Below are 18,184 nucleotides of genomic sequence, written 5' to 3'. Positions count from 1 at the left end.
TGTCAAAGTTTCAAAGCCTAATCCATACCTTGGAGACTCAAGTGGTTAAGTTGATAGACCACAGGTAGGCTATAGCATCAAAATGGGCGACGAAATCATCATCACCTATAAGGAGCCTATCGACTTTAAGAAGGGGCTTCTCCAAACGGGAGATGTCTCGTAAAAGTATAAATACCTTCTGGCCATCAGTCCGATGCTGACCAAGTGCCTATATTTATAATTCAAGGACCCCCCACGGTTAATAGTCCAAGGACGTGAGTATTAAGACGGAGATGAAACAAGGCTTTAATGATAATCTTGAGTCATCATTTGAAGCATTTTTTGCGCAAGAAAGATGTTAGTGTCAAGGGTGAAGAAGCTATCAGTAGAGAAGTATGCTTAGGACTTAGAGATCTACTTTTATCTTTTTGTGGATCGGATTTTTGTATTTGTAATACATTCGACTCTCTATATGTACTGTCTTTCTTTTTGAACTTTGAATGAAATGTGTTTCTTTTGCAGAGTTTTTGTCTTGTGTATAAAAGAAGAGAACTATATGATGAGAGTTAAAAGAATACATCGAAGAATAAAATAAATAATAAAAAGTTTATTTTATTGCGACGATTCGAATTCGATTACTGACGAACATGCTTTTCTTTTGGATCTTTCTTCTTCTATGTTTTGGATAGTTGCTCTAGTGTCTTGTAACTACAATAATCATCTCCAACTTGATAGTAAAATATAGCAACAAACTATCCTAGCGTGACCTAGGAAAGAACCCACCAAAAAGGAAAAAAAATAAAAATTTTACTAAAATGACAAAAGATTTACCATCTCTCGCTTGATAATGATCTTTCATATTTGCACAATGTTTTATTTCTTATGGATAGATGAGAGTAACGTGTTAACCTTGAGATAATTCTTCCACATAAAATATAAAAATTAGAGTTTGAAGAAAATGATCTTTTATGTAAGGTTCACAATATCACTATATACTACTCGATACAGAAGGTACATACGAATCTAATAAAAAAATTGATATAGATATTATATCCATACACCCCCATGTATTATGTATCAATAAGATTGACAACTAGTTGATATATCAATACAGACCGACCGATAACATGAACCATGCTTTTACGTAAAGATATCAATTTTGAAGTTAAATGCACGAGAAATTGTAAGTAAAAACTCACCAATTCAGTAAACTAAAAGCCAAGATGACTGGTACACATCAAACAATGACCTGTAAGCATGAGATTTATAACTGGTTACTACTAGCACAGTTGGGAGTTTAGCTGTGAGAAAATCCCCGAAAATAATTGCATGATTCAGCTGACTACCTCATAAACAGTGTCTGTACCCCTCGGCAAAATAATATACAACTAGCACATTCAGATTAAGCATAGATCAGGCATCAACAAAACCAGCTAGTGCAACTGATCAAGTACAGGTCACTATAGCTGTTTATACAGACATATAACTGATAAAAAATATATATATAATTGCATCTATCGCAACATCCATAGCTCAGGCATGAAAACCTTTCACACAAAATAATCCTAGTGTTCCAAGTTGTAGGAAAAGAGAATGTACTGGACCAGATGTGTACATACACAAAGATATGAAAGATGTTTCTCCACCACATCAACATGGGAAAGACGTACCACCATATCCTCTTTATAGTTCACCCACAAGAGGAACACATGGAAAGTGATGACCTCAAGAGACAAGTTTCTACATAGAACTAACCCATGAACAGGAATAAATATTTTACAACAGTATAGAGGAAATCCAGGTTAGAAAATGGCATGTCTCCCGGGTTTACAACTACATGAGTGCTTGAACCAGAGCTCTTAACATTTATGGATATGTAAAGAAACTTCAATAAATATTCCAGCAAAATTAGATTAACACTCGGGTGTTTCTTGTCGTTGCCAATAGTTCTTCCTTAACTAAACAATCCATTAAGCCACATTATCTCCACAGCCTTACCCTAAAACACATCAGGGATTTGTAAAGTTTAAACATTTGCAGTGCAGGTTCACTGCATTAATTTACCTGAAGAATTATTATTTTGAGTTCTCCAACATGCCCACAAGCACCACACGGATAATTTGGCTAAACTGCAGCAGCATGATGCAAAATCATAATTGGGCGAACTATCCTCTGAGGAGCTTGTTTCGGGAAAAGGTTTTCTGAAAGAACAAGATTGATGAAGTATCTCTTCCAGCAACCATTCCTGCACATCATACCTGATTTTCCTGTCTGAGCTTCTTATGATCCCTATCAGCACGATCAAATCTTCCTGACGGACGAAAATCATCATAAGTCTCCTGGCTCTTCGAGGAAGACGCATGATAATGTGGCAAGTCATACACATCCTTCGCACTGAAATGTCTACCTGGGGGACTAACTGCTTTTCTTTTCTGGTTGCCAGTCTCCAGTGACTGAATATCCTGACTATCCACTGATAGCTCCCCTTCTTCGGCATTCTCCATTGCCTTCTCAGCCCCATGGTAGCCATTCTCAATTATATGGTCTGGTTCCTGTCGGTAAGTAGGTTTGGACCAGCTATGACTCTTCAGTTTGTTTCTCTCATCCTCAACTGCCAATTCAACACCATGTTCCAACTCCCTCTCAATGAGGTCATCTTCATCCAACAGATCCACTTTTTTGGCAATATCAGCTCGAGATTTTCTCCTTTTCTCCAAAGCAGCCTTCACCTTGTCCTTGTCGATCTTTTTCATAGCAGCCATCATGGGAGAGTGAACTTTAGAACCTTCATTATAGACAGGAATCCTTTCTTTTGTTTCAGCCATGCCATCTGTTGCAGGAATTGCAAGCTCTTCTACTTCTTGTTCGGGCCCATAATGTGATCTGCTGCCAGTGGTTTCTGGATTGTTCACTGGTTCATGATGCCACCAATCCTTTCCTTCCACTTTATTATCAGAAGTTCCAGGTCTAGGCTCATGCCGTGCATGTTCATTACCATCAGCATGCAAAACACCGCGGTTCCCACTAAGCTTATCCGAGTGAAATTGTTCAGGCAGAGAAAGAGTAGATGAGCTTGCTGGGCCAGTACTTTGCAGGGTAGCATTTTTTGACACCTGAGAATACCCACTTTGTGTGGTAGGCTCCTCGAGCTCAACAGGAGCTTTTGCAGGAGCTCGGTGATTGGCTCCACTGGCAGAACTACCTTCAGTTTCATTTCCATGGGCTGTTGGTGCCGGACGGTTTTGCTCATAAAGTTCCAACATTTGGTTGCTAATCTCTGAAAGAAGACAAATCTGAAAATTAAGGCAATATTAAGAAAATATATAAAAGAAAATCAGGAAAAAGAACTAATTCATTACAGTAGACAATACAAACAATAAATTAAAACGGAAAAAGGCAGAATGTGGTCAGACCGGTTCAACTAATGAGCCAGCTAGCTGAGTGTTCTCACAAACTAGAACAAAGAACTGGTCAGACTGGTTCAGACCGCCTGGTATGTACCAGTCTGAGTGCACTAGTTTCGTTCAAAACCAGGTTTAGATTTTTTCCATTTTTTGATTTGACATAGACAGCTTTTCTTTTAGTTTATTTTCCTCCCATGCTCCTCTCCTGATTCTCTCTTGATGCACCACAAGCTGCTTTGCCACTGTCGCCCATTTCCTCACTTTGCCACCTTCCACCATCTCCGATAATTCTCTTCCTCCTGGCTTCTCCACCTCTCTCTTTGGTCTGTGTCAACCAGTATGCCAGTGTCCCATCTGGTAGGCTAGTATGTACTGGACCCAAACTAGTCTGGCCAACGACCAATACGGTTCTCGAACCAAAACTTAAATCCTTGGTAATTGCCACCAGTCAATGCAAAAAAAAAAAGGATAGAAGCTAACTACTGCAGAAAAGCAGTCTGACATTTTACTAGTCAAACAAAACAAGGCACCCAATTGAAACAAGAGACTATTGAAGAACAGACGCATATACACACACAAAGATGTAGAACCCGCACAAGAAAAAAAGAAGACAAAAAAGGGGAATATCATCTTATAAAAACACACAAAGAAAAGATGTCCATGAACAAGCACCTTATTTCATGTGTTTGTTCAAATGGTGTTTTCACGTTGGCTACTCTATCCATATGATGTCCTACTCATAGTGAAAAAAAAAAGCCAAGGCCTTAGGTTCAGGAGCTGAAAACAAGCTTTTTATGCCAATTGGACATATCTCCAGAAAATAATGCTGCAACAAACAACATAGTAACAGGAGCAGACCCTCTTGATCCATATAGTAACTGCATTAAAGCAAATTGACCTCAAACTACACTAGATTTTCAACAGTCAAGAACAAGTAGCTAGCACTCCAATACCAAACAATGAAATTCATGAATACTTATTTAATTAGCACAGCAATAGCTTCAATCCAAATACACAAGTCTCTTTCTGAGGATAATGCTACAGCCAAAAATCTCATCTTATAATTGGACACGAAAGGGGCAAAGATGTCACTATCAATCCTATCTATAGAAAATCTAATCAGACAATACCTTCCAACTGTCGAGGAGTAACATCAAATTCCTGCCACCATACCTTCTCACCATCTGAAGGAAGCTTTACTTTTAGAAACTTGGCAGCCAGGAAGATGGCACCAGCAGCTATATGATGGGGCTTAAATTGCAGGCAAAGTGAAGTACGGAGCCTGCATGGCCCTTTCCAGTGTGTAGTAAATACACATTACTGAAAGTAAGACTGGAAAGCAGAAAAAATGGTAGTTTTTCATACCCATCATTGACAAAATTCCAAGCAACTTGTGCAAGGGCATTTTGAGCTATCTTAAACTTCTTTATTGCTTCAACAAGAGGCTTGTATGGATGCTGCACATTTAAGTCAAAACCAAGAGTTGCAAGTACCAACCGTTCCCCAAGTAAAATCAGTTCTTTCTGCTGTTCATATACTTCCTGCATATGATAATATTGGATGAAGTTAGAATACAAGTTATCATGACAGTCCTCGTAAAGTGTAAGAGGGAAAATGACAACACATACATACATACATAAATATTGTAAAGCCATGTCGATATGAAACAGTAGTTCTAAATGTAATTCTCTAACTACAAATGCTAAAAAATGAGAAATAAACATGCCCCAATAAAATAACTGGTTAATTTGAGCCATATTATTTATCGAAATACAATCAAATCTCAGCCACTGCACGGACAAACCTCAAATTAACCTCTCATGAATGTATTTTCTAAGATCTTAAATACCTTATATGAGATAAAGTTCAATAAAGATAAAAAATTTTCCTAAATAAACTGCCATGATAGTCAGCGTTAGTGCAGAACAGATTGCAAAATGGGAAGTTTTCCCTTCTTATCATTAGTTCTCTTCTATAAGATAAACACTTATTTTCTTTGGTAAAAACACATCATTTTAAGTATTCTAAATTTCTTACGGTGAAAAAGAGAACTATCAGATATCTATAACTTCCAGTAATAAGAATCGAGTGGAGGAAAACACACAAGAAGTGTGTTATCAAAATATTGGAAGGCTACTTTCTTATAACTTCAAGAAGTTGATGTTTATTGACATACAAGCGGTAAAAGCCTTCAAAATTTAAAATTTTAAAAGCCAAGCCAATTGAATAAAAAAAAGTCTGAAGGAACTTACTAATTGTTGTGTTATGCATAATTAATCCAAGAAGACCAGATATCAATTTACCAATGCAGAATCTCAAAAGTTGATAATTTGATATTTACAAGAAAAACAACAAAACAATCTGCAGAGAGTGAACATACCAATAATGGGCACCTAATACATCTACAAAGAATAACAATTAACAAAATGAAAGGGAGGAGTTAATTTTAAGTACTAGAGATCACCAGTCTTACCCTCTGTTTGATTCTTTGGACTGCAGCAGGATCCTTTTTATGCATAATCTCATAAGAAACGAGAATGACGTCCTTCAATGGTCGAGGAGTTTCTTCCACCTTTCCCGCCAAAAACATGCAAACAGTAGCAATGGTCTGAAAAACATCATGAGCATGAAAGATTAAGATTCAGAAAGATAGATGACCCAAAGTTCACCACTAACAAGAAGTGGAAAGAAAGGTGCATTTACTTGGTAAAAAGTTTGCACTAACAAATAACTATAAGTTAAAAATAAGAATGATTCCCCAACAAGCTACAAGAAACTAAAAAGAATCAACCAGCTTAAAATCTACTAATTGCATACACAAGAACCAACACAATTGGTTCAAGCAAAGAAATGATTTTCATTACAAGTGCACATGCCATACAGCAGCTAGCACAGTAATCGTCACACTGATGCATGCTCTTTTACTTCGGATGTCAATTGGTTTTTGTATATTGTGGGGAAGGCCAGAGTGACATTGGTAGTGAAAAGTATCAAGAGACTGATCACATCATTTAATGACATGCTGGTGTAATACAAAATATTTGATGTATGAGATCCACTGTTTTGTTCATGTGATCAAAGCTTAGCATCTCTCAATCATAGAGGAATCTGATAGAATGTCTGGATTCCAATACACATGTGAAGTGCGAACATGGATCATTGTGTTGTATTGACAAGATAAAAAAGCACAGCCCACCACAAAGAGGCACCCACCAGCGTACGGTTTCGAATGGATCAAGTGCACAATTTTACCTCTCTACAAATGAAGAAACAATTTTCATAAGTCAAGGTCAGCTAGGTTGTAAAGGAGCACTGTACAGCAGCTCCAAAACTTGTCCTCTTAGTTATAATCAAATATCCAAGGCTATGATCAAGAGAGTCTAGATTCAGTACAAGTGTCTGGGATTAAATTAAAATATAAAACGTTAATATATTTAAATATCATATATTTTTAATGTTTTTAATTATAAACTTTGTTTTATACTTGTGAGGAAAATTAAATTACTTTCAAGATTATTTAAAGCTGACAACATTTTAATTTCAGTAGTATCTTTGTTTCTCCTCTATCTTTTCCACCTCTTCTGTCATGTTCTTCTGTTCTCTTCTTCTACTATCTTTTTTTTCTCTCTTTGATTAAGTTATGATAAAGATGCTACAAATTTGGTATTAGTACATCCTCCCTCCATGGGTTTCAAATTCTATTTAAACAATGTCCAGATTAATTGCACTCATCACCATTCACTCGCCTCTCCAAAATCCTTAATCCTTCTGTTGCTCTATCTATTTTAAAGCTGGACAGCTTAGGCGTGGCGATAACACAAAATGATGACAGCAGTGGCTATGAAAAGCAACACTGGTGGTGGCACAATAGAGGTCTGAGTTACTACTACTATCCTCTTTTCCTTCTTGTTTGAGCCCAGAAAACCTAGGTGAGATCCCATGCTTCTCAGTGGACACTGGATGAGGCGTTCCATAGGCTAGCAAATCAGTTGAGGTGCTAATCACTCATCTTTCACCTCTCTTCTCTCCTCCCTCTGCTACCTCTATTATGCTCTCTCTCCCATTTTCTCTTGCCTTCTGTCTTCTCTCCACATGGCTTAATTAATCAATTTAACAAAAACAATTCAAAACTACATTCCCGATATAATGATAATTGTAGGTATATGTCAGAGGAATCATCACCAAGAAGCATCAACAAGATCTTAAGTGGAATTACAACCCTAATGTTATTACATATTTTGCCACAAAACTCCAAAAGGTAAAATATTTTTTAAGAAAGGCAACAAGCTCCTACTCTGATACAATGATATAAAACTCATATTTTGATTGAAGTTGCTATTTATAGTTACCTTTATCCTTAATACATTTCTTTTTTTTTGGAAGATAAGTTTATTCTTTTGCACAGATGAACTCCTAAAGCCTCAAGTGATAAGGATTCTTGGTGTTTTATAACACCTAGCCTCTTAACAACATTTGTACCAAGAGCCAGCCATTGTCATTGCTTATTGCTCAATCTTTGTCATTAAGGATCAGCTGTTTTTGGCCTAGAATAGATGAATACTGCCAATTCCTATATGAGACAGGGTGACTCGCATTCTTTGTCAGTAAAGGATCAGACAATTTTGGCCCAAATTAGTTGAATCCAGCCAGTTCTCGAACAAGGCAGGTTGACACTTGATCGAATCCAAATAATTCCAATCACAGCAGAGGCAGATTTATACCATCATAAATTTCGAGTTCACATGGGCATAGCAGAGGATAGTGAGTCTAAGCATCAAAGGGAACCTCACAGTGAACCATCATTCAAGAAAAGAGAGTCTAAAATAGAAAAGAAATATTCAAGAATCAATTGGCAGACTGAATAATGAGGCAATCCAGTTTGCACAAGTTCAATCACAAATATAGGGTAAGAAAACATAAAGATTCATTTTCACTATTGTGCAAGTGTATCACCTAAAATTAACATGTCAACCCATTAAGAAATCTCAAAACAGGGGTCATGGTCCAGTTAGACTCAATACCAGTAGAATCCCATTTGTACTTTAGCTATTAGCCTAAAGCAAGCTATCCATTAAGTTATTAGCCCAAATTGAGCTATCCATCAAGTTATTAGCCCAAACACCATTCAGCACTCAATGTCCTGAGGTTAGGACTTCGAAGATGGATTGAAGCCTGACGAGATGAATTATAACATACTGCAATATATCAGAAAGATTATAACTGCTGGAGTAAAGTTCCCCAATTATTGTCAAAGAGAGGACTAAGAAAGGTAAATATTTTGGTTGTCCCTCAATGGTCAATTATTTGAAACACCAAAACATTGAAGATTATCAGTAGTAGTAGCAATAGTTGCTGTCGATTCGATTGTTTTATATAGTTTTCATTTTCTGTTCTTTGTGGATATTACATGAGTCCCATGTAAGGATCAAGATATTCCAGAGTTAAGTTGCTGGCAAAGGCACAAACTGCGCCAGCCATCAACAGAATATGAAGTGTCAGGCTGTGCAGGGCTTTTGGTTCAAAGCACCAGTATATATCCTATATGATCTGGCAGCACTTAAAACCTTGGGATGCCATATAAAATTAGCTACATTAATACTTTATAACTAGTATGGTAAATAAAAAGTATCTATTACTAATCACATAAACTTGGTTACAAAGAGGTGTATGTGAAACCCAGAAGAATCTCAGGCTCAGTATGGGAAACAAGTATACTCTGGAGCATCCAATCACAATCTTGACCCCAAAAAGGGGAAAAAATACAACCTGCATCTTCAATTCAACTATTTTCTTTGGACAACAGGTTAAAAGCTGTTTATATCTGGTCAACATATCCTTGATCATTCCAATTTCATTTTCCAGTTAGTGGCTGTGAACTGAAGCATCACATTTCACAATGGGACACAGCAATGTAACAAATAAAAACATGCTCTTGTACTAAGTTGCTAAAATGTCTATGCAGAAGTAGACATCTCTATGAGCTTGCAATAAGAATAAACATTTCTGACATAAATAGAATGGACTAAAAGCAGTTACAAGTACTAGCAGAAAAATTTATTATATATAAATAATCTCTAGGACTGGCAACTTTCACTACTATTACAAAATAGGGTAACTTCTCTACAAACAAAATTGTATATTACTAACTGACTAAAAAAAAAAGAGATAACTATTAGTTTTGCATTTAGATAAAAGAAGTTCTGAAGTCCATGCAGTCTGAATTTAAGATCATGTTACTGCACAAGGTATGAAAAGTTCATGAGTTGATAGTCTACCACAAATGGAAGAAAAAAATGATCCACCAGTTACTATTTTAAATATGAAAAGCATATATAATGATGGGTCCAAATAAGGCAAGTAATACTTACTCTCCTATCATTTTTTGCATGTGATTGGCGAAGAAAAAAACGGTGACAGAATACAATTGCAGTAGCTATTGTTACTTGCGGTCTGCACAGAAATGTTTAAGCTTAATTCTCAATTCTAATGACAAGAATAAGACAGAAAAATACTGCAATAAAAGCTAAAAACTTTTTATCAAAGTTTTCCCACAAGACCCTAATAAGAAACGTGTAAAAAAGAACAAGCAGGAACCATTACCAAGATATATAGGAATGTTTACATGGCTCCATATCCATCACTGAGACTAGGATTTATTTGTCATTAGTTAAATTGTGTTAATATCTTATTATTGTTTCTAAACTGACTCTTTATATTGTCTTCTTCTCTCTCTCAAAATTCCTCCAAATCAAGGAATGAAACTTTGGATACTTGACCCATAACAGTTAATGACCCATTCAAACATACCGACTTATCGTACGATAGCATGTACTGTGGTTCATTCTACAGTGAGAGGGGAGGCAGTGGAAGGAAGAAGGAAGTGCAAGAAGACAAAAAAAGAAAGGAGAAGGAAAGAAGGTGGCAGTGGACAAGGAAGATGAGGATAAGGATAAGTACTGGAGAGGAGGCATGCAGCAGGCAGCTGTAGAGCGATAATGCAGAGAGGGAGATGGCCTTGTGAGTCACAAGACCTAAAAGGCATGAGGCCTTTTAAACAAAAAGCCCTCAAAACCATCCATTGCTTGCTAAAAATGAAAAAAAAAAAGAAACAAACCAGACTACATTAAAAGAGGTGGTCCATGTCTAGATTTATGCCTGACCAGCAGATACCGGTTGACACGAAACAGTCCGAGCAAAACTGAAATCCCTGCTCCAAATTAAAATCAACCCACTCCATATTACAAATGCATTTACATATTTGCTTTACACGTCCACACAACTTTCATTAACTCCTTCATTTGTTCCTAGAGTAGTAGTAACCAAGTGCTTGGGGATATAATTGTCTGTCATTTGATCTTTTCAATGGAAACTCCTTATATTCATCTCATCATCCCCATACTGTAGCATTTTGGATATAGCTAACCTTTCTAGCCCATAAATTAGTGATGACATTATGGCTGTCCAGATTCCTTGTAATATGAGTACTCAGCATTCAGAGAACACCCAAAGATTTCTCTCCATTTTATCCAACCCAGTTTTATGAGTAACACATCATTCGATCCCTGCATTCTATTGTACAACATATTCAAGATACCACAAATTGTGTATAAAAAGTACCTATCACATCTTTCCAATTATAACTAAAACTCGACTTCAAATACTGAGTCTTAATTCCAGTTGATAGAACACTTGTAGGCACTAAAGTTAAATTCTACTGTCATCAATCAATAATATTAAACAAATAAGTTCTATAATTGACCCTTTCACATTAAGTAAAATTGCCTTGCATTAAATCATCTTAATCAATAACTTCCTACATGGTAATATACTTGCTTCATAAGCCATATCCTCATTATTTTTGCAACTTCATTTAATTCATTTTTCTTTCTATATAATATTACCAAAATATGTTCCCTTCATTCATCAATCATTTTCTTAATTGCATTTGCCACATAAACTACTTGTCCAAGTTAGCTTTAGTCTTTCATACACTTGCATATGACTATGGGGATAACTTCAGGCATGGCTCTCATTCCACCCAGTCAATGGCACAAACTGGGGCATCTGCCGCCAGAACACCATGTATATTCAAATCTTTAAAATACGTTTTGCAATATGTGCCAGTACACAAACACATACTGAACCAGTTAATTCCTAGTCTTAACATAATGACACAAACAAAAAATAAGTTTTTCAGGGCTGTTCAGCTCCAACAGCACTCCAGAAGATCACAGCATGTCAGAGGCAGCATTTTTTAGTCAAATGGTGAGACTTCACCAAATAGATATGATGCAAGTAGTCTTCAATCTGCAAGCAAACTCTTGCAACATTCAGAACTAAGAGATCCATCTTCTAGCAACTTCGGGGAAAAAAAAACTGCTGCTGTTCACCTTATCTTAAGAGAAAATTTTGGCACAAGGTTAAATCTATGCTGATTTGAGTTAAAAATAAATTTAGAACTGAAAGAAAGAATTAGGGGAAACAAAGAGAAAGGAGAATAAAGGAGAGAAAACAGACGACAAATAATGGCATACAGACTTAAGAAGTCACAACTTTGTTTCTTATTCAAATAAACTAATTGATTTTCCCTCAACAGCAATTCTTACAATAATATTATTTTTTTCCAACCAGAGTCTATACTGGTAAGAGTTCCTATCGGGTAAGTCCATGGGGTATGCTTAAAATTTTTTAATACTAATAGAAAGGTATATCCTATCAACTAGTAAAACTAAAAGCAAATCTGTCACACAAAAGCTTGATCAACAAGATATTATATGAGATATGATTATAAAGACTAAGCAGAAATATCATGTTTAGAACTAGCTTGATTAACTAGGCATGAAAGAATCAGACAGTTAATGGAAGCACTCCCACAATATTCCACAATATCTGAGCTGTGTGATGCCATAATGGTGTGACTCGTGCAGAGGTGGAAGACCTTCATTCTTGAGAATCAATCTTTAAGACATTATTATCTTTCCCTTCTCTCTTTTCCTTCCTCTATTCCAAAAAGATATATATTTTCTATGCTAGTTATGAACTCGTCTGACATCATCAATCTTAGTAAAAGATGACACCATTAATGAAATGACTTTATAGCCATTTTAAGATACAAGATGCAATAGATGAAAACTCATTCTTTAAAGATCTATATAAACCCATCTTATTCTATGACTTACTGCTTATTAAGAATTTAAAATTTTCACCAGATTTTGCAAAGACTGACAGCCACCACATTTGTCTTTATAATGAAGACATGATATCATATTCTCGAAGCATTATTTAGTTATCAATGTCACCTTCACCTAACATTTCTTTTCCTTTTAACTCCATATGACATAAACAAAGTGGTATAAAAATATATGTGCTTTTAGTTCGAATTAAAGGAACGCTTTAAGATAACTAGAAATTTGAAAAAGATTTAAAAGCAGAAGCATAATTCTTACACAGGAGGTATAGCAAATAAATCATAGATTTATTAAAGCACACTTTTCTGAAAACTAAGTAACAATATAACAGATAAAGAAAAAATCTACTTTTAATAAATTATATTAGGTAATTTGGATATAATGTAAGAGGCACATCATGGTTTTACAAGAAAGACGCAAGACAGATCCAGACATGTGATTACATAAAATGAATGAGTAAAGAAACACTTACACTTTTAGTCTCATGCCTAGATCTTGCAAAAATGTGCAATAAGACTTCCGAAGATAAGTTTCTTTCTTGAGATCAATGCCATCTCTCCTAGATGGAGAGTTCTCTTCAATATCCCTACGACTTAAATACCAAGTAGCTCCAGGCAACTTATCTTCTTCATGCCTGTCATGGGAGAACCTGTAGGGACTAATCTCCACCAATTCATGATGTGAAGGATCCCCAGCCATATGAATTATGGTATCCAAGTAAGTCACTCTAAAAGTTGACCTGCTTTCGAATTAAATATATCTGATAAAGCTGACTATATGAACAAATGCAACAGCAGTATTCTGCACAATGAGAAACAGTGTCAAAAAAATCAAAGAGTACAACAATTTCTTGTGCAACATTTGCATAATAAAGAAATTTAAGTTCCAGCATATGAATCTATGCATATACATATGGCCTTCAATGGTTCCACATCCATGTTAAAAGCTTGGAGAAGCAATTGAATCCAACATATGCTGCCAACTCAGCACTCTAAGAACAAGCAGGAACCTGATTTCTATGAGCCACATAACATCATCAGACGATATGCTACAATAAGCCCCTCTCGGATTATATTTTCATCTAACATCCAATGTAAAGCCACACACTACATCATATGATATGTTGTAGCAACTTTTTCTCAGATAATATCTCTCCAATTTCTCACAGCTACCATCCTAAGCCTGAAAACCACATGATGGTCATATTAAGATGATTTCAAGCCCAGCTGAATACAGTGTCATCAAAAGGCGCTCAGGCCTCGCCTCAGAAGTTGACGTGCAAGGCACCATTTGCTGCAGGACATCTTTAGATTTTTTTTAAAAAAAAATTATTAGTTTAGGGACTGGGCCGACTGGCAACATCTAGAACATTTCCTATTTTATTCTCAATATTAATTATAAAGAAAAAAATAAAGTAACTGAAGAAAAAGGGAAAAAATTATCCAACTACAAGAAAGGAAGACTATTAAGAACCAACAACAAAGTTACGCCAAGTCGAATCTAAAAATTAATCTTTCTACAAAGAATTCAAAATATAATTTATTTGATTATGTTTTCTTCCTTATTTTTTTTTCTTTTCTTCTTGTACTTAGGCCTATACAAAAGAGGCCATAAGATTGTAATAAGCTTATTAGAGAATGAATCAAAAAATTAAATTAAGTTCTTTTACCACATAATGTGAGGATATTAATATAGATTAATGGTATTAGATATTTGTTGTAAAAAATAAAAAAAGTAGAAAATTTTAATAGGATTAGATGGTAGAATTTGTAAAGATAATAATGTAAGGATTTCTAAGAATAGAATCTAAAGATAGACGGTTTGGATCTTAGACGAGGATAATATTAATATTATTTGGAGTATGATAGCTAACATAATTAGGTGTTTAACAATGGAGATTCTTGGTAAAACTAAAGGTAGAGGTGTTAAGTCAATAGAAAGTTAGTGTTCAAAAAGCAATTATCAATAAAAGATCATACTTTAAAGCAAGGTATGCAATATCGTACCGTACCGATGTTTCGAGATTGGCTCGATATGGTACGGTACCGACGCACCGAGCGATACACCAGGGCATACATAACGGTACACCAGGGTTTACCGAGAGATTTCCTCTTATTGTAGCACTGTAGCACTGCTATAGTGTAGCACTGTAGCACGGTCCGTCCGGTAACGGGCGGTCCGCGTACCGGTATGCCGTCGGACCGATACATACCGCCCATACCGGGCGGTAGCATTCGAAATTGCATACCATGCTTTAAAGATTGGTAAAATTACAAAAATAGGAAAAATTTAAAAGATATTTAAAATCTAAATAAGCGACTAAAAGAACCATTAGTATGGCAAGATATAAAACTTATGATAATTTTTATAATATGTTGAAATAACATAGGGAAAAAAAATGTTGAATTGTTAAAGCTAGGAAAAGAAAGTGTAAAAACTTAGGTAACATTAGATGTATTAAAAATGATTATCAAATAATACTTGTTAATGATAACAAATTTAAGGAAAGATGAAGAAATTATTTTTATAAATCATTTAATGAACATTCCCCAAATAACAACTTTAATGATAGATAATAGTGGTAGATTTAATAATCATAGATTTGTTCATAAAAATAGAGTTAGTGAAGTCAATAGCTTAGAGTGCAGGACATGATGGTATTTCTATTGAGGTTTGAAAATGTATAGGAGATGTGATGTAAAACAAAGGCATACTTGCTCGGACTTGTACCAATACATCTAGGATGGGTCCAATACCCGAGATTAACGTCGTTGTATTGCTCCTACCACCAAAATGAATAACATGAGTCAACGATCACTAGATCAATGACCTCGACGAGATGAGACTATTTATTGACCTGTTGTGTATGTAGACCCATGCAACAAATTACTCCCACAATGTTTGATACTGATATACAATGTGCCATTAATGCAATACCGTGGTAGCAATTATCATTGCATCATCGCTCTTATGGCAAGTATGATTGTGGTTGCTATGACTATGGAGGATGGAGTGAAGTTGTGATTATCATCACTACTCTACTGTTGTGTATTTAATAGAGAAAAATGACCAATTTCCACCATGCTTCTGTTGGTCATGATATCCACTATAGTACTAGGAAAGTTGAGAATAAGTTGAATAGGTGCTTTTGTCGACATTGGGCAAGCTCTGTCGCATCTGAGAAAGATCACCCATTGCTTGCCCTTCCCCTTATCTTTGTGACCACAAACAAATTGTGTGGATCCTCATGCTTCATGATCTGAATTCTAGTTGGCATGAGTGAAATACTACTCGGTCCATGCACCATCTTGACTCTTTGAATACAAGTCAACAACAACCAATGTTTTTGAAGGCAAATAGAGAAGAATATAAGCCTTTTACCCAAAGCAAGAGATTGAGGTTGAGAATGAGACTAACAAAGAGGGTGAGTGAGAGTGAGATAAGAGGAGAGGAGGGTGAAGAGGATGTGTTTAAACACCCAAAAAGAGGCTCCAACAGTTAGACGGGTTGAAATGACCAAAATATGACCATTACCAACCAGTACAATCGATAAATCATGTGTACCATTTGGTACACCTCAGAAACAAACTAGTACACTTGTACCAGCCTTGTTACGGCACTATATCAATAATCCCTGAACCAAACAGCAATTGAACCAACTATTAATTGTACTGTCTTGAACCAATTGAAATTGTGAACCTTTGTATCAACCAACAACGAGTGGGAGAATATTGATAAATAATCATTCTTATCCGTTTAATACTTTATGTCACCATCATAATTTTTTTATTTCTACAACTTCAACCATCTATTGTTATAGATCACAATTAACAGAAGATGACAAATTATAATAACAGACATAAAAGAAATATGAAAGGAACAACTCTTAATGGAAAAAATTCCTCCAGAAGATAACAGGAGGGAGAACAAAGACTACTAATTTAATTGACATCAATATTAAGCAGTATAAAGGGATAATAACCAGAACCACAACCTCATGCTCATGCTCACAATGTCATACCTATAGCTAATTAAAGGTTTTGTGAAAAAAAAAAGATTATCTTTTAGGATGCTGCACTTAGATATTTCAAAACAAAATTCCTACTAACTCAAAATAGAACTCTTTATCATTTATAAGACACAAAATTAAACAAAAAAACCATAAAAATAAAAGTTACAATAATGATGAAAACCATAAAACAATCACTAGAAATAGAAATATCAAATGAACTTCTGTTCTAACTATAAGTATAGCTAGCTTCTTAATGTCATCAAAATCCAAATCTTATTCTATGAATCCAATTGGCACTAACATTCAGCAGAAAATAGAGATACCCTAATGATAATCTTTTGGGTTTACAATAAGTCATATACATAGAGCTCATTAAAAGGCTTGGTGAGAAAAACCTCCTACATAGCAAAACTGATCACCCCAAAATTCCAATTTAAACATATATATATATCCAAATAGAACTATTTAGCATCAAGAATACAAAAATAAGACTCTAAAACACCCTAATAAATAAGGATAGATAAAATAATGAAGAAACCCTGAATAGAAATCACTAGAGAAAGAAACTTAAAACTCCCATACTAACTAGAAAACTGGCCTCTCACTACGCTCATTTAAATTGGAGTCTTTTGAACATCATCTGAGCCAGCGCCTTGTTTGGACCTACCCTTGCAATGAGCAATCCAGCCTTTATCAAGACCAACCAACTAATCAACTACTGTAGAAAGCTGAGCGGCCTTTAGGTAGGGCTAAAACTCCTATTGATGGCCGAAAAACCCTTGTCTAGTGCTCGACAAGGATGAGGCCCTCATAGGGAATGCTTTAGGGCCTAACTGCTTCACAACAAAATAAGAGCAGATAAAAGGAAATTTTCTTCAATTTACAAAAGTTAGATCAAAGGAAAAAAAAGGTTCTTGGCCTTCGTACTCCATGAGTATTTTCTAAAAAGTAAAACAAAGAATTAACAGATTTTCAAACCCTAAACTTCATGAGATAACTGGAAAAAGGGAAGAATGGAAGCAGCGAAGGAATAGAGAGAGGCAATACGGTGCTGTCTCTGGCGGCAAGGGGGGGAGGCAGAGAGGCGGCGAAGAACCGGCGACAAGAGCAGATGCGGGGAAGAGTCCGGCGGAGAGCAGCCGCGGGTGGGTCGGTTCCGTTGCTGTATCTGTGGCAGGAGGCGGAGGAGAGCTGAGGCAGGCGAAGGAGAGCAGAGGCTGGGTCGGATCGATCGGTCGGGGCGGACAGTCCGTCGGTCAGCCGGCGGCGGAGAGCAACTGCGACGGAGAGCAACTGCGACGGAGAATTAGGGCTCGATCGGTCGGGCTCGCTCAGTTAGGTAGTGCGGGGGCTATATATGCAATCATTAGTTGACTGAATCAAACCAGGTTTTCGCAGTAAGGCGCCACTTGAGCGCGGGTCAAGCTCGGTTCGGGTACCGGTCTGCGCGAGGTCTAACGCATCGACCGGAAATCAACCCGACCAAGTGGTTTTTCGTACGCGGTTCAAACCGGCGGAATGGCAACTGTTTTGGCTGTACGCCACGTGATTTGATTAACGAGGCTAGGGGTTAAGTCACGAGATTTGGTCCCCATACCTGA

The 18,184-nt window shown here is 36.3% G+C and overlaps 1 protein-coding gene across 2 annotated transcripts; it reads right to left on the bottom strand.

Annotated features, from left to right (window-relative positions):
• Nucleotides 1-1,699: 1,699 nt before the first annotated feature.
• Nucleotides 1,700-17,906, bottom strand: LOC103989462 (cyclin-T1-3). Of its 2 annotated transcripts, XM_009408308.3 has the most exons (7): nucleotides 17,631-17,906; nucleotides 13,044-13,372; nucleotides 9,752-9,833; nucleotides 5,857-5,991; nucleotides 4,749-4,924; nucleotides 4,514-4,665; nucleotides 1,700-3,256 (listed from the first exon to the last, which is right to left on the bottom strand). In XM_009408308.3, the coding sequence occupies exons 2-7, from the start codon at nucleotides 13,268-13,270 to the stop codon at nucleotides 2,232-2,234; spliced, it is 1,797 nt and encodes a 598-aa protein (XP_009406583.2). In that variant the 5' UTR covers nucleotides 13,271-13,372; nucleotides 17,631-17,906; the 3' UTR covers nucleotides 1,700-2,231. The 2 variants fall into 2 exon arrangements, with proteins under 2 accessions (XP_009406583.2, XP_065045011.1); XM_065188939.1 differs by lacking the exons at nucleotides 9,752-9,833; nucleotides 17,631-17,906 and having other exon boundaries at nucleotides 13,044-13,183.
• Nucleotides 17,907-18,184: the final 278 nt, after the last annotated feature.

Source organism: Musa acuminata, chromosome BXJ1-6, assembly GCF_036884655.1.
Source record: "Musa acuminata AAA Group cultivar baxijiao chromosome BXJ1-6, Cavendish_Baxijiao_AAA, whole genome shotgun sequence".
Taxonomy (NCBI): Eukaryota; Viridiplantae; Streptophyta; class Magnoliopsida; order Zingiberales; family Musaceae; genus Musa; species Musa acuminata.
The sequence above is the reverse complement of the archived record's forward strand: the minus strand, read 5'-3'. Positions and strand labels throughout refer to the sequence as shown.

Excerpts from the sequence above, each read along its gene's own strand:
- LOC103989462 (XM_009408308.3), bottom strand. The coding sequence starts at position 13,270 with ATGGCTGGGGATCCTTCACATCATGAATTGGTGGAGATTAGTCCCTAC. Across the intron at positions 4,925-5,856 it reads TCCAAAGAATCAAACAGAGG|GAAGTATATGAACAGCAGAA; the intron begins GTAAGACTGGTG and ends TATCATATGCAG. Across the intron at positions 3,257-4,513 it reads TACTCCTCGACAGTTGGAAG|AGATTAGCAACCAAATGTTG; the intron begins GTATTGTCTGAT and ends GTCTTCTTTCAG.